Source organism: Triticum dicoccoides, chromosome 5B, assembly GCF_002162155.2.
Source record: "Triticum dicoccoides isolate Atlit2015 ecotype Zavitan chromosome 5B, WEW_v2.0, whole genome shotgun sequence".
In the NCBI taxonomy this organism is placed as follows: domain Eukaryota; kingdom Viridiplantae; phylum Streptophyta; class Magnoliopsida; order Poales; family Poaceae; genus Triticum; species Triticum dicoccoides.
Genome location: NC_041389.1, coordinates 295940480 through 295955871, shown reverse-complemented (window position 1 = coordinate 295955871; position 15392 = coordinate 295940480). Strand labels below are relative to the sequence as shown.

The 15392-nt window shown below is 47.9% G+C and overlaps 1 protein-coding gene across 1 annotated transcript; it reads left to right on the top strand.

Moving 5' to 3' along the window:
• The first annotated feature begins 13099 nt into the window (after positions 1 to 13099).
• On the top strand, positions 13100 to 14249 carry LOC119309423 (protein FLOWERING LOCUS T-like). Its single transcript, XM_037585427.1, has 4 exons — positions 13100 to 13306; positions 13428 to 13489; positions 13628 to 13668; positions 14023 to 14249. The coding sequence occupies exons 1-4, from the start codon at positions 13100 to 13102 to the stop codon at positions 14247 to 14249; spliced, it is 537 nt and encodes a 178-aa protein (XP_037441324.1).
• The last annotated feature ends 1143 nt before the right edge of the window (positions 14250 to 15392 follow it).

Below are 15392 nucleotides of genomic sequence, written 5' to 3'. Positions count from 1 at the left end.
ATTTTAGAGGGCGGACCAAAACTCTGCCATCCGCTCGCCCACGTTTGTTTAGGTACATGAAAAAATGGCATAATATATGGAAACAACACGACCGGGGCGGCGGCGCAATCTTCGGGGATAGGGGATCGGAGGAGAAGGATTGGCCTGGCAGCATGATCGGGGTGCTTCCCCGCGGCCGCGGCCGTCCTCGCGATGCCACCTACCCGAAATCAACGCTGCTCCCTGCCGTCAGCCGAGGCGACGCCGCCTGCCCTCCTACCCATAGTCCGTTGCCGCGTGCGGCTACGGTGGGAGGAGTAGCAACGGGGCCGAGGTCCTTCATGCGTTCCGGGATGGAGGCCATGATTTCGTCGAGGTCGTTGCTGCCTCCTACACTCAGGGTGTGTCGCCGAGATCGAGGCGAGCATGAGGAGCTGTGGCCACCGCCATGGTCACCCCATCGCAGGGGATGGAGCACGCCGTCGGCCTACAGCTTGTGGAGATCACTGTTGCTCTTCAGGTCGCGTGGTGACCGGATCTTGCCGATGTGTCCCTCCCCGATGACCTCCTCTTCGCCCGGTTGGCCGGCATGGATCTCACCACTGTTGCCCTCAACTTCTCTGCCTCGAGCTCGACGGTCAGCCACCATGGATCCCCCAGCTGGAGGGTCACGTGAACCAGCTGTCCTCCCATGCTGCAGCGGCGAGAAGGTGACATGGCTCTCCGTACACGAAGAGTGGAGTTCAGTCAAGTACTTATATACTTGGCCTCTACTGCTGATCCATGTACATGGAGAAGAACAGACAACCGCTCATTCATGCTTCGTTCCACTCCTTTGATCTACATTACTGGAGGTGACATTTTCCTATCTCTCTATGTTGTAACAAGCCTGCTGCCTGCATAGTTAATAGATTTTTTATTTAAATTTATCGCTGCTTAGTGCTTTGTGGCAATTGTTCACCCAAGATTCTTATATATAATCTGAGCGTATGTAGGCATACTTAGCTTTGCTATTCCATTTTTTCTGGCGCATAGAAATAAGAGTATTGTCCAGGTTAGGTATTCAATTGAGTATGGTATTTGGATTGCTATCAGAATGTCTTTTCTATGCATGTGATTTCTCACATCTGGTTATAATATTTGTGAAGACGTGCATTGCACGTGCACTTGGAAGCGGGCCCGTGGCCCGCGCTGGACGGCGCCGACACCGACCCGAGCCACCTTGTCCGCGTATTCTTGGAACTGTCGCTGGTCGATTTACATGAAATTAATTCCCTCAGTTCTGGTGGCAAATATAATACACATAATCCATATTGTTATGCACTAGCGTGTATGTGTGAAATAGATGGATTATGGCCCCGTACCCAATAAGATGGATATGTGTGTGTTAGAGAGAGAGGGAGAGGGGGATAGAGAGTGAGGAAGAGGGAGGGAGAGTGTGTGACTGTGTGTGTGAGGATTTGATGGTAAAAAAGGTTGTCAATGTCGTAATATTGAACTCTTAAAGTTAATGTGGCCCCGTTGCAACGCACGGGCGTTCTTCTAGTATTAATGACAGTAACCCACAAGTGTAGCGGTCAATTATTAGTAGAAAATTCAACCACACACGCGAGAGATCCTTGTTGATCCACTCTTCCCCGTGCCCGTGAATCGCCTGGCCGGTTCGTTTGGTTTCCTTCTGCTCTTGTGGTTTTGAGTGGGAGTGGCCGGTTTTGATGGCTCAGGTCATTTTCCGTGGGGGTGTGGCCGGGTTTTCAATTAACAGGTTGTTGGGTTCCCTTGGCCAATCCTCGATGACTGTGTTTTATTTGGCGATGCCCTGCTGAGCGGTCTGCTCATCGTCCACCGGCAATACACCCAAAATTGTAGTGATATCATTTTTTTGCATCAAGGTGTAAAGGATTAGCATTGTAGATAAGGGTGTAGTATGCAGTGATAGTCACATTTAAACTCATGATTATTTTCACAGTTCTGAAATGAAGAAGCACCGGAGCATGATTTTATTTTTCTTACAATACATTCACCCGCTCAAGAAAATGATTATGTATCGCCAAAGAAAGTCATGGGTAGTGATCATCATTATTTTTCATTTGTAAATACAACACAAATACAAACACAATATGAACATAATTAGTTGCATACAATTCACGAAAAACATCGTTCAAATAGTTCACCTAACTTCTCGGTTGCATTTGTACGGGCTTGTCTTCAAAGAAAGCTCCCCGGATCGCCCTCGTCGAGTCGTTCTCCCTGGTGTACTTCCACATTGAATGTGACCAAGCTTGCATCGCCTGGATACCTGGCTGGGAGCCACGTGCATAGCGCGCACCAAGGTTTGGCCCTGGTCGGCTAGCTTGGTCACCCTGCGGTGAAGACTCTGGGTCGAGTTGGACTCTGCCGAATTGTTCTAAGGCTCCAGGAATAACGCCTGAAGTGGGTAGCCGACCTAAAGGGTGTGACAATCCCAGGCCGGATACGGTTATCAAGCTCTACATCTGAGATGTAGGACCATTCTTGTTGCCACTTCTTATTTTTCTCCGCGAAGTCCTAGGGCAGATACCCGTAGCCGGCCTTCTTGCTGATGTCGGCTCTGCCACACTCCCAGGTTCGTGGACATTGGTCTGCAGCTTGACGCAGAAATACTTCCTCCACAAGCCGAAGTGCGTCTCAACGCAAAGGAAGGCCTCATACAAGGTGATGAAGCACGCGATGTGCAGAATGTAGTTGGAGGAAGGTAGTGGAGTTGCAAACAATAAAAGTGTATAGGACTGTGGAATACAAGGATATGGAAGGGAATGAAGCTGGCCCTTTCATGAGGCTCTGGCTGTGGTAGCACCTCCGCTCGAACATCGTCGTTGTTGGCCACGATGACCGACGAGTGCATGATGGCGATGGTGGGAGTCGGCAAGGCAGTATAGCTATTTGCATGTGGCCATGTAGGGCATCTATTTTCCCTTCGTCTTGGAGGTGACCTTCCCCTTGGAGGGGGGCGGTGCCGCCTTTGCCGGTGTTGACGGCATGGCCATCCTTCATCAGGCAGCTAGAACAGCCCATGGTGGTGCGATGGTGCGGTAGAGCACCCAACGAGCAGTGGAGTGCGACGATAGTGGAGCTGTGGTGCGACAAATAAGAAGGGAGCTAAGAGGTGAGAGCGTAAAGCCTTCTACTGCTCTATCCATTCCCTTATATAGGGGGGTGGGAGTGTGAAACGCCGGCAGGGAATCGCTACCGCGTGGTATCATATCCCTTCATATCCCCACGACGGTGTTAATTGGGCGCAGGGATTGAGGGGCCCTTAGTTAATCCCGCGCGGGGATCAAGGTGTTGATGGGACGTGGCATAGGTGGACCCCATGCCCACTTCCACACGTCATGTTGACCGTCCGGCCACGTCAGGCACGTGGTCCAATGTGACCTATTGATTAGACTAATATGGTTTGAGAGGACGAACAAGTTGGACTTTCAAGACATCATGCAGGAATTTGGCCCACGAGGAGGCTAATTGCACATAAAACTTTGCGGTGCAGGTCGACTATCTTCATCGACAACTCAAGATTAAGGTTGCTCGCACCACTTCAGATGAAGTCCGGCATGAAGGCCGATAGTGAGCGGATGGTGTTGGGGAAGCTTCGTTAAACCCGTTTCAACCTCGCGACCGTAGACGACGTTCAACTCGAGGTGCAGCCGAGCTTGAAGACCACCTCAGGGGCTACATGTGGTGTCACGGCCTAGGGTTCCCTCACCACATTGGTTCCCGGCTTGGTTGGTCGGGTTGAGGATCCCTAGGTTGATTCGTCCCAGACCACGTTGGGTGACCCATAACGCGTTATACAAAGACTCTGAATGACTTGCAGTACAAGATGAAGAGTCTATCTCCACCGACATAACCGACTAGGATATGTAAACCTTTTTTCGATAAAGGGCGCTTTTATTATCTCAAAATGTAGCATCAAAGTGATGCAAAGCATTAAGAGTATCACCCGGCCTCTGCATAACTAGGATGCACACAGCCAAACACCAGTAGTCTGATAAACAAAAAGATAAAAGACCGACAATTCGGCAACAGTAGAGTCCATAGACCGACACTATGCCTATGTCGAAAGAGATGGTGGACCGAGCCGGAGATTACGCTGCCATCCATGTTGGGTAAAAACCTCCGTAGCCACCTGCTCCAACAGCGTACACACCGCCTTGAATAGCGGTTGGTACTCCGCTCGTTGTAGCGTACACCACGTACGAAGCGAGTGCGTACAACGAAAAATAACCTGCAAAGGAGAAACAGTTTTGTCATTAAAAACAACATTATTTCTACATAGCCAAAGCGACCATAATAAGGCATACGCTCCCACCCTTATTAGCGTTTTGTATGCATTTGAAATACCGTCCAGCCAATGACCAAAAATATTGGCAACACTTGTGGGTGGATACAAATTTGACGCTATTTGGATGGCTGACCACGTAGAACGCGCAAACTTACAGTGAAAAAAGAGGTGTTTAATTGTCTTGTCATGAGTACAAAAACAACACTTCTTACTTCCTGACCAGTTGCGTCGTGCGAGGTTGTCTTTACCTAGGGCCCCTTTGGACTTTACCTGTACTTTATACACACTCCATCAGAATATAAGCAGTGATCCGGGATAGTCGATAGATACAAGACAATCCCTTTGGACTTTACCTGTACTTTATACACACTCCATCAGAATATACACAAGAAGTAGTAAGGTTTTACCTCCGACGAGAGGGCCCGAACTTGGGTAAACACTCGCCTCCTGTTACCATCGAGTCTATTCACCTCTCCGGGATACCCTACCGAGGGATCTGCAGGAATCGTCTCCAACAGATCCTATGCAGAATGCCCAACACGTCGCTGCACTTGTTATTAAAGACCTAGATATTTCTTTAGCTGATAGAACTAACACTTTCTTTCAAATAAAAAAGAACTCATCCACTATTAACACTGTTTTGAATGAAAGTGGTAATAAGAGAGAAAAAAATTAGGCAAATAAACTCAAGCAATTCTAAAGAGAATCAAAACGCCCTCAAGATCTAACACAACTTTTTTGGCCCAACTAAACCATGAGAAACTCTCTTATACTATTACTCAGTATTTACCACAGGATTTTGCGAAGCAGAAACTCCTTTTTTTCATGTGCACAATCGAACTCCAAGCTTTTCATCCAAGACAGTGACCATTTTAGTCACTAGGAGCCGCACTGTCTCCAGCTGTAAGAGTGTTTCTGAGCCAAACAGCACGTGGTTAATTAGCATATCGGTACAAAATAATCATGGATTGGGCAGACGTCAAAAGTAACTACGGAGTACATAGTATCAGATCAAAGGGTAAATAAAAGCACTGAACACAGTGCACTTGTCCCGGTAATGTGCACTGAATCATAGTCGATCTACAAATAGTATTTTCAAATGTTTATTTTTTTCAATTTTTTTCATGCCTATCATATAGTCATGTGTGAAGCCACGCGTCTCCATATCCAGTTGATAATCATATATTCATATCCATTTCGTGAAATCTCAAAGTTTTACTGGAAGTTGTTGGCTCCCCTTTCACACCGACAACTCACTCATGTAATTCTGATTTGTTCCGGAAGAGCATCTAGATATTCTCATTCTTGCCGTAGGTAATCCGCACTAAGAGGATGTGGTTTCCAGGACGACTAGTTAGCATAGACGACATATAGTAGTGATAGTATAACTAGACCGGGTAAGATTAGTCTTCTCGAAAAGTGAAGATTTGATACCTAATTGGCCCAATAATTGTCTCTCAAGTCCCATGAGACGGTAGCAGAGGCAAATTGGTCGATGATACCCTCCGTGTTGCTCTTAACCATGGAAATTTGATAGCAAGGGTACTAGTTCCTTTCAGGGAATTTAATTCAGTACACATGTCACTCCCTGCCTACTCTAACTTGCATTCTATCCTAATTTCTTGGAGTTGCTTAGATATCCACTGATCCGTTCGATTAGAGATCATATTGGACTTGTCATTCCATTAGTTTCTCAATTACTTGTGCGCGAAAAGAGAAAAATGGCTCTAGACTAATTTTCAGTTCAGCTTCCAAATTTTGTTCAGGCCCAGCGTTTACTCAACAATATCTTTTTTTTTTAGAAAAGGAGGAATACCCCCGGCCTCTGCATCTGGACGATGCATACGACCATTTTATTAATTATTAACACAAGATCTTACAAAGTTATACAACAGTAAGCCCAAAGCCACCATCTAAGCAACATCTGTCGCCACTCCTATCCTGTTAATGAAGGGTCGCTGATAGTCTAAGCCTAATACCAAACAGACCTCGCAGCCAAACCTAACATCTAAGACCTGAGGTCCCAACCAGGACGCGTGCCGGGTATGGGCACCCACCAGTCCGGCGTGCTCCTCAACCAGGACGCCTGCCGGGTATGAGGCCGCCACAGCCACCTGCCACCAATCCATCTTCAGAGCCGTACTGCTGCATCGACCTTGCCCGGTCTAGCTGCCGCCGACGCCACCACGACGCCAGACAGCATCGTCCTCCTGCGCGTGTCCATCACCACACATCTGACGCCAAGCCTCCGCTGCTCCATGCCGCCAAGAGCCGCACCATCAATATGTAGAAAGAAACACTGCTCCACCGAAGAAGCCATCCGCTGATCCCTCGAGCCTGAGTGCATCTCCAAGAATGCCGCCCCAAGGGGGTAAGGACACATGAATGCCGCCGTCATCCGATCAATTGATCTAGGGTTTTCCCCGGAGGTATTGCGTGTGTTTAGGATTTGTACCTTGATGATGCCTTCATGAAGGAAACGATGATAAGAGCATCGTCATCACCGGCTCCGGCCAATGACTGAACACCAACTTTTCACTCGGATTCGTCCCAAGAAATCCACCCGACAACCTGTGCACTATCTCGACCGCCTTCAAAGCCCCAAATCTAGCCGCCTAGATCACGCGACCGACGGCAACAACAGTGCCACCGTAGGAGCCCTGGCACACCCGCCACTGCCTGAATGCGCCACCACTGAAGCCTGGGAGGAGGACTCCCACCCCACCTCGCCAAACCGCGAGAGCCGCCGAGATCGATCCCGCACGCTCATCACCGTCTCTGATCGGAACCAATCCGTGGCAAAACCACGAGAACGCCCGACGCAGATCCGCCTTGGATATGGACTGCACCACGCCAGGCCGCCGCGGGAAGCCTGAGCTTCACCTCCCGCCGCCGGTCTAGGGCCGCCGCCCTAGGATCCTGATCTGGCCAGCCCGGACCTCCACGACGCCCTCTTCACGCTGCCGCCAGCGGCGGCTCGCCACCAGGCAACCGCGCCGCCGCCCAAGGCCTCTGCCCGGAGCACACCGTCGCGCCACCATGGATCAGATCGCCGCTACGCCGTCACGCGCGTGGAGGTCCCGCCCCACCCCCTCCGACGCAATCCAGGGAGGAGAGCCTCCACCACCGCCGTCCGCCCCTGGGCTTAGCCCAGTGGCGTCCTCTGGCGGTGGCGGAGGGAAGGGAGGGAGGTGGTGGTGACCCTGGCGGCTAGGGTTTGAAGAGTCGCCCGAGTCGCCCGAGACGGGGGCAACGCGGGGCAGAGGAGAGGGAATGAACGGGACTGGTTATTTTTAATGCTTTTGCTAAACATCATGTGCCTGAAAGTTGTCCACGCGTCAGTCGATTTCAGCTTTCCCCCTAGCGCGAGACGGGGGAGGCCGCAGATGGCTATGGACCCCACGGCGATTGCGAGTTGTGAGCGAGCGGGATCCGACAACGCCAAACGTTGGCAGTGAGAGCGAGTCCGATGGTTGACCGTTCGGGTCAGGGGGGTGTGGGGTCGTTGTTAGTGCTAGAGAACTGGGGACTCAGAGGGATAGCCAGGACAACAGCAACATGGCGGTGGGCGACAGTTCATGAGCAAGTGGGGTAGAGAAGTGCGGTAGTGCCCGGGTGATGGGTACCGGCTGTTAGGCCGGCATCGCTTGGCGGCGCAGGAGAGGAAGAAGAACAATGTGCGCTCAGTTGATAGTCGTTGAATGTAAATCTAACGCTCCAGAATTTGGACTGACGCAGACACCTGACCAATAGGGAGTCCCAAATCTTAACTATGCAAAGCTCGTCGGTTCACCTTCTACCAACTCATATAGTCGGATATGGAATTGTGACATACGGTGAAATGCTGACTGTAAATTAGGCATCTGCCAAACTAAAATCTGCAGCCGAATGGGCTTTGCACCTTCATGGACCCGGGGAGCTAAAAGTAAAAATGGTCCACCGGATCGAAAGGTACATTACATTTGATATTTCAGAAGAAAAAGGTGCACATCATTTTGTCACGAGCACGAAGTGCTTTTTAGAACGCGCAAACAACTCTTTACAGTGGGACAGGGTAATCCTATAAATGCCTCTTTCGTACAAAGGAGTATCATAGGCAAACCCACGTCTCGATCCCTTTCTTTTCCTCACGTTCTTCTTTTCAGGGCACGTACATTGCATCATTCGAGAGCAGTTAATTATTTTCTTTAGAAACCACTGATAGAATGCCGTCGGAAGACCCAAAATATGTCTATGCGAGCACATGCGCAAGTCTAGTACTTAAAATCCAATGGACTGATCCTGCCATAAGGAACTTAACTAAAGAAGATAAGCTTAGTTCACCCGCAAGAAAACAAAGAAAAAAGAAAAAAGAAAAAAAAAAGATAAGCTTAGTTCATGGGAGCCGTTAATTATGATCCCATTTATGCAATTAAAAATCAACCTAACGTGACACGTAATATTGTGACCTAAACATTTTTTAACACAGTATAATCGAAGCTACTCGTATACATGAGCATACACTCACCTCTATGAATGCACGTATGCATACTCAACCTAACATGACATGTAATATTGTATCCTGAATATTTTTTTAACACAGTACAATCGAATTCACTCGCGTATACCCATCTCAATGAACGGAACACACACATGCATACTCAACCTAACATGACACGTAATATTGTAACCTGAACATTTTTTTAAACACAGTACAATCGAATTCACTCGCGTACACCCACCTCTATGAACGCATGTATGCATAGACTAAGCCAGCATAGGATTGAGATGTTACGAAGTCACCACAGACGTCTCGCAGTTGACGAGAACATCTCCTCCCATTGTACAAGCATCGACGAAAGACTGAAATAAATCTAGGAATAATGCGACACCAATGTCAAGTCTAGGACTTGAACCTTGGTGGGCTCGGGATACCACCGTCCTCCTAACCAACCAACCACAGTTTGTTTTGCTATTGTAACCTGAACATGCAGTACGCATGTCATGGTCCCGCTTCCATCCAAATGGATATCTTTCTAAATATACGTACTAACAAAGGACTGGGCACAACAATGTTTGTAACCCCAAAACTTCGTGCCAGAATCAAAACAATTAGGGCATCTTCAGCGCTGACCTATAAGTTTGCTTTGACATCCGTCCGTGGATAGAGGGACCAGTTCGTAGGCACGAATGTGAAAGCTTGTCATCCAAAGCTATCCGCATATGCCCGGTTACATTTCAAATGAAATTCAACAAAAACGAATAAATTTGATTTAAATTAAAACAAACCGAACTTTTTTTTAGATAAAACCGGATGCTTTTCATCTAAACTTGGACAAATTCTTTACATTTAGACATTTTTCTACCAGACTAGACTCTAAAACTAGACTAAAACGACCGCCTGTGCCCGTTCTTCCCCATCTCCAGCCGGCCATGAGCCTCAAACAATGAAGCCCCGGCCCCTCCCCAGTCCCTTCGCTGACATGTCTTTCCCATGTCCAGCAGCCCGCTCATCGGATTGCCGGATGCCCTCGAGGGATATGCTTCAGCTAGATGGGGAGAATCGAAAATGCTAGACCTAGGTAGTACTACGTGCTTCCTTCACGTAACCTTCCTAACAAACCTATCCACCCCCTGATTTCAAGTGAGTGGGCCCCCTCCCCTAATTTCATCCAACAGAAAAATGCCACGCAAGTCATTACGTAAGTTAAGTAAAATTGTTTACGTAGGTGTAGCATTACTCAGGGAAGAATAACCCCCGTTTCCCTCGTACCTTCCCTATGTCCGACAGCGCCGCTCATCGGAGTGGCCTCCGCTTCCATGAAGCAAGTATCGAGGGCTTCTTTCACTTGTTTGTTTTCCTACAACGGTATCTCCGAACTCACTCGCAAGCAAATTCAGAAATGAAAGAAGGCAGGGTTGGTTGTGACGATGGTGGCCTGCGAAGAGGGCAAGACACCGGCTGTGCATGCTGGCGGGAGCCTTCAAGGGATCATAGCGGTGGCGGCCTCCCATGATATACCTTTCCTCGTTGTCGGCAACGGCCGCAGACTTGTTGGCCGCCTTGTTGATCTCCACGACACCGACTTTTTTCGCCCCTGGCAGGGCGCGATGGCGGATGGTGTGGGAGGAGCGATACGACACTTCCTCGTCCACGACAGCATCTTTGCCCATGCCGCCATGCTCCTCCATGAGTCGGCTTGGAGCGGCCACTTGCTCCTCCGCGCGCAAGACTGCAACCTCGCCCTTGGTACTGACGGCCTCGAGCGGCGAGGGAGATCGAGCAGTGAGTTGTCTAGCTCGTATCCGGCGGGCTCGGTGGGCCATCTAGCCGACTTTTATGCCGGAGAACCCCTCTTCCTACTCACTGGATGCCATGGATAGTGTGGAGAATATGGTGCAAGGAGGAGACGGGGAGCGGAGGTGTGGTGCGGTTCTTGCCCGGCGCCTGGTCTCGTTTAAATAGCCGGTGGACGCGAAGAGCCAACAGACGTTGTGTTTAATGTCGTTCGGCTTACGAACGGACATGTGTACGGAGTAGGTTCCTCAACACACATGCGACTTTAATGAATGCAGACAAGGAGGGTGTTCAACCGGGCGTGTAGCAGGCAACGCTCTTGGCCGGCGTCAATGTAGAGCGGCCGCTCACAGCGGCATGAATGAGCGTGCAGCTGGCACCGGACGGGAAAGCGCACGTGTGAGGGAGGAGGGGGTTTGGGTGGGCCAAGGCCGTCAGAAGCGGCCATGGCAATGGTCCGGACGCCCGCAACCCCCTCCCCCCCACACACACTTTATCCCCGGTTTGCGGGGAAAAGTGCGTCTAGGCCGTCGAGCGTACCGATAAAGGCTGTTGGATGGCAACACACGTCCGGATCGCGCGGTCCGGACATATGCGGGCGGTTTGATATTCCGCATTGAAGATGCCCTTAAGAACCAAATTTAAAGTAGGTGATACTTCGTTAAAATTAAGTCGATTTTAATATACTGAATCTAAAAGAAATCTCAAATTTTGAATATGTCGGTGAGGCCTGATTTTTTTGTGTTATTAAAAGTTTAAACCTTGCATGTGATAGGCAACACATTTTGAGGTTAACTAGGGAAATGATTGGCATGGTTCACAAAAGGTTCATTTATTTCTTTCTAAACTACTCTCTCCATTGAAATTAAGCGGTATTTTGATCATCTAACAAATCCACGCCTTAGCCAACATTTGAATTCAATATTATATACGGGTTATGTGACACAAAATTGATATCAATGCATCCACCTTCCAAAGTTCTTTACTGTGATTATGACCTTATTAACAGTAAGAAGAATAGTCTGAAATAAATTGTGTTAACTGAAAATTTGAACACTCAAAATACGCTTTACATTTTCCACTGGAGTGAATAGGCACACACAACCCTCTGAATTATGTATGCCCTAGGAGAATAACTACTATTACCTCCGTTCCAAGAAACTTGTCTTAGATTTGTCTAGATATACTACAATCAGAACCATTATTCCATTTAATTAGCAAAAAGAGATGTACATACATTTATCACTTATTTTACAGAAATTAGAGCTAAATTTTGTAGTGGTGAATAATGAGGATGTACCGCTGAACTACTACCTCAATGTGTCAGGGGGTTGTACTTAATGTAAGTACTATTTTCTTGCATTAACAATTTAACATGGAGTATAGAATTATATTGTCAAAGTTGCACTGCAATATAAACTCAAAACAAAACAAGTTAAATTCATTCCTAATATATGTATTGGACGCTGCTAAAACCTTCAGGAGAAGTCACTTCGAGTTGGACTATCTTGTTGGTCGTAGGGTGCATTATTTTGACACAGGAGCCATAAGATTTTCTGTGAGCTAGCTAAAATGATATAGCTAGGCCTAGGCAGCTGATTAAATCAAACAGGCTCTACCATTCACCGATCGACAATGCTTGCTTAGCATAGTAGTCATTAGAAATCAATTGTGCAGGAAAATAGTGCAGGGGTACAGAAGAACATACGTGGATGATACTTGAAAAAGGAATATATGGGGATATAAACTTTGTTGCTTTCGTAATTCACTTGTTGAACTCATGTTCTTCTCAACAAGTACACCACCATATCTGCTTTGCGCCTTTTTGCCTCCGCATCAACTTTACGTGAAGAATCCAATACGATGACTGGATTCACCTAGCTAGCTAGTAATAAGCTAGTACTCCCTCCGTTCTGAATTACTTGTCTTGGATTTGTCTAGATATAGATGTATTTAGACTCATTTTAGTGCTAGATACATCCGTATCTAGATAAATCTAAGACAAGTAATTCGGAACGGAGGGAGTAATAAGCTAATAATAAGAGAGAAAAGAAAGAAAGAAAGCAGAAGGGAAAACAATGGTGTCCAGGCTATTGCTGCTGGGGTATCGATCGTGCCTGAAAACTAAGTAAGTATATAGTTACCTGTGAGTTGTCATCACATTGGGGTCAAAGAGCTTTCTAAGGCGTCAGCACTTCCTTTCTCCGTCTCCCTGTTACTTGTGCATTGCATCCGTAACTGGATTTGGCATGGTAACCTCAAGATTTTATTCACTCCGAAATGGTCTCTCCACTTGGTGTATGTCTATGCCCAGAGGATTAAGATGGATCTTTAAAGAAAGTTTATATTCCAATGCAAGGAATCGATCGTATCGTATCCACTTCAAGCATATAAATACGTAGCTCACCAATGCAAACTCTCACTGCCATGCACATTTGAGCTTAATTAGCTAGCTAGCTTTTATTTTCCTTGCGGGAAAATTAGCTAGCTAGCTAGTGCCAAGTCTTCCGATCGAGCCGGCGATGAGCACGTCGAGGAATCCGCTGGTCGTCGGGAACATCGTCGGAGAAATCATCGACCCCTTTGATGCTTCGGCGGTGCTGAGGCTGTTCTATAACAACCGCGAGATGACCAGTGGGTCTGGGCTGAGGCCGTCGCAGGTGGCCAGGGAGCCGACCGTCCAGATAACCGGCTCCCGGGGGCGCAATGAAACAGCACTATACACGCTGGTGAGTCACCGGCAAACTGCATCAATCGATGCTTATCGTCCTTTTCGGAGGAAAAAGAAACTGCTGTCGTCGTTGCTGCTCCTTCTCATGCACGTATGTTGCTGCCATGTTCTGTTACTAGGTGATGGTGGATCCTGACGCACCTAGTCCAAGCAACCCTTCCAAAAGGGAGTACCTCCATTGGTACGTACTGTACGTGCTAAGCTCGAGCTAATCATTAATCAACCATTCATTTTTTTCATGTCAACCCTAATTTCTTGTATCAGTTGATGCCTCATCATACTCCTAACACAAATACGCCTTTTTTTATTTGCTGTGCAGGTTAGTGATGGACATACCCGAAGGAGGTGATGTCAGTCATGGTAAGCGGGCGACTTGGCAGAAATTAATATGGACAAGTTCCATGCGTGCACTAACCAGCTGCTGCCACGTTCACTAAGAGGATTGAACATGCATGCATGTGGATTTCGCATTGTAATACTCCCTTCGTTCCTAAATGTAAGTCTTTGGAGGAATTTCACTATGAACCACGTACGGATGTATGTAGATACATTTTAGAGTGTAGATTCACTCATTTTGCTCCGTATGTAGTTCATAATGAAATCTGTACAAAGACTTATATTTAGGAACGGAGGGAGTATACAGTAGTACTACTATATGTGTTGAATTATTATGTGTTAAGTTTTCTTACTCCGCCGATCCATCGAACGTGTCAGGAACTGAGGTGGTGGCGTACGAGAGCCCGCAGCCCAAGGCGGGGATCCACCGCCTGGCGTTCATCGTGTTCCGGCAGACGGTGAGGCAGGTGATCTACGCGCCGGGGTGGCGCCCCAACTTCAACACCAGGGATTTCGCGTCGTGTTACTGCCTTGGCGCGCCGGTCGCCGCCGCCTACTTCAACTGCCAGAGGGAGGGCGGCTGCGGTGGCCGGAGGTGCAGCTGAAGTTCACGGCGACAAGGCTGTCCGACCGTCGTCCATCATCGACAACAGGACCCGATCTGACCTAATTATTGAAGGCAAAGAAAGTACGACATACACATGTACAACGTATAGTATATATAAGTATGCATGCAGACATGCATGCCGTGCATTGCGAGAGAATGCGTGCGATTGCCAAGATAGAATATGGTGTATGTATTTGTATGTGTGTGTTTTATTGAGCTTATCAGCATGACAAGTACTAAGAAGTACTAATATCTCTAATATAATATTTGTGGTACACTGAGGTGATCTTGCTCACATGTTCTTTTTTTTTAACACAGTACAGAGTTGTCACACCCTAGCTAGTCATGCATTAGAGTGTGTGCATCATGTTTAAAATTCCATTTAACTTGAAATGGGGATTTGTGAAACCCTCTGAATCATTTTGAAAATAACCCAAATAAAAATTTCTCCAAGAAGGTCCAAGAAAATGCTCATGTTGCTCTCTGAAAATATTGGACAGAGATAAAAAATCAAACCAATATTTTAGTGGCTCATGGACATTTATTTTGGGCATTTGGAATTAATGCATAAATATTTGCATTGGAAATATATTTCTATATATATGAAATATGGTCCAAATATTATGCCATTTCTAAAGGAGCTCTGGAATAATATATCTAGCCCCTGCAAAAATTGGCATAAGTTAAATAAATGATTTAATATATTATTTAAATCAAAACAAATGTCAGAAATTAGAAAACAGAAAAAAATAAAAGGGAGAAGCTTACCTGGGCTCCTCCCTGTGCAGCCCATCCAGCTGGCCGGCCCAGCCAGCAGGCGGCCCAGCCCGTCTCCCTCCTCTGTCGTCTTCGTCCCGACAGAGGGAGGGGAGTGTGGCCGGCGCGCGCGCGCGCCACCGCGCCACGCCACCTCTCTCCCTGCTTGCCTGCCCTCCCCTCCTCGCTCGATGCCCCGGACGACGCCACGCCTCCCCCCCTGCTCTCTCTCACTCTCCCCCGACTCTCCCCTCCTCTCCCTCGCTCTCTCTCTCACACGGCCGAACACCACCGTCGCCGCCGTTCGCCATAGCAGCCATCTCCGGCCACCCCTCGCTCCCCCGACTAGCTCAGAAGCTCCACCACAACCCCCTCTTCTTCCCCA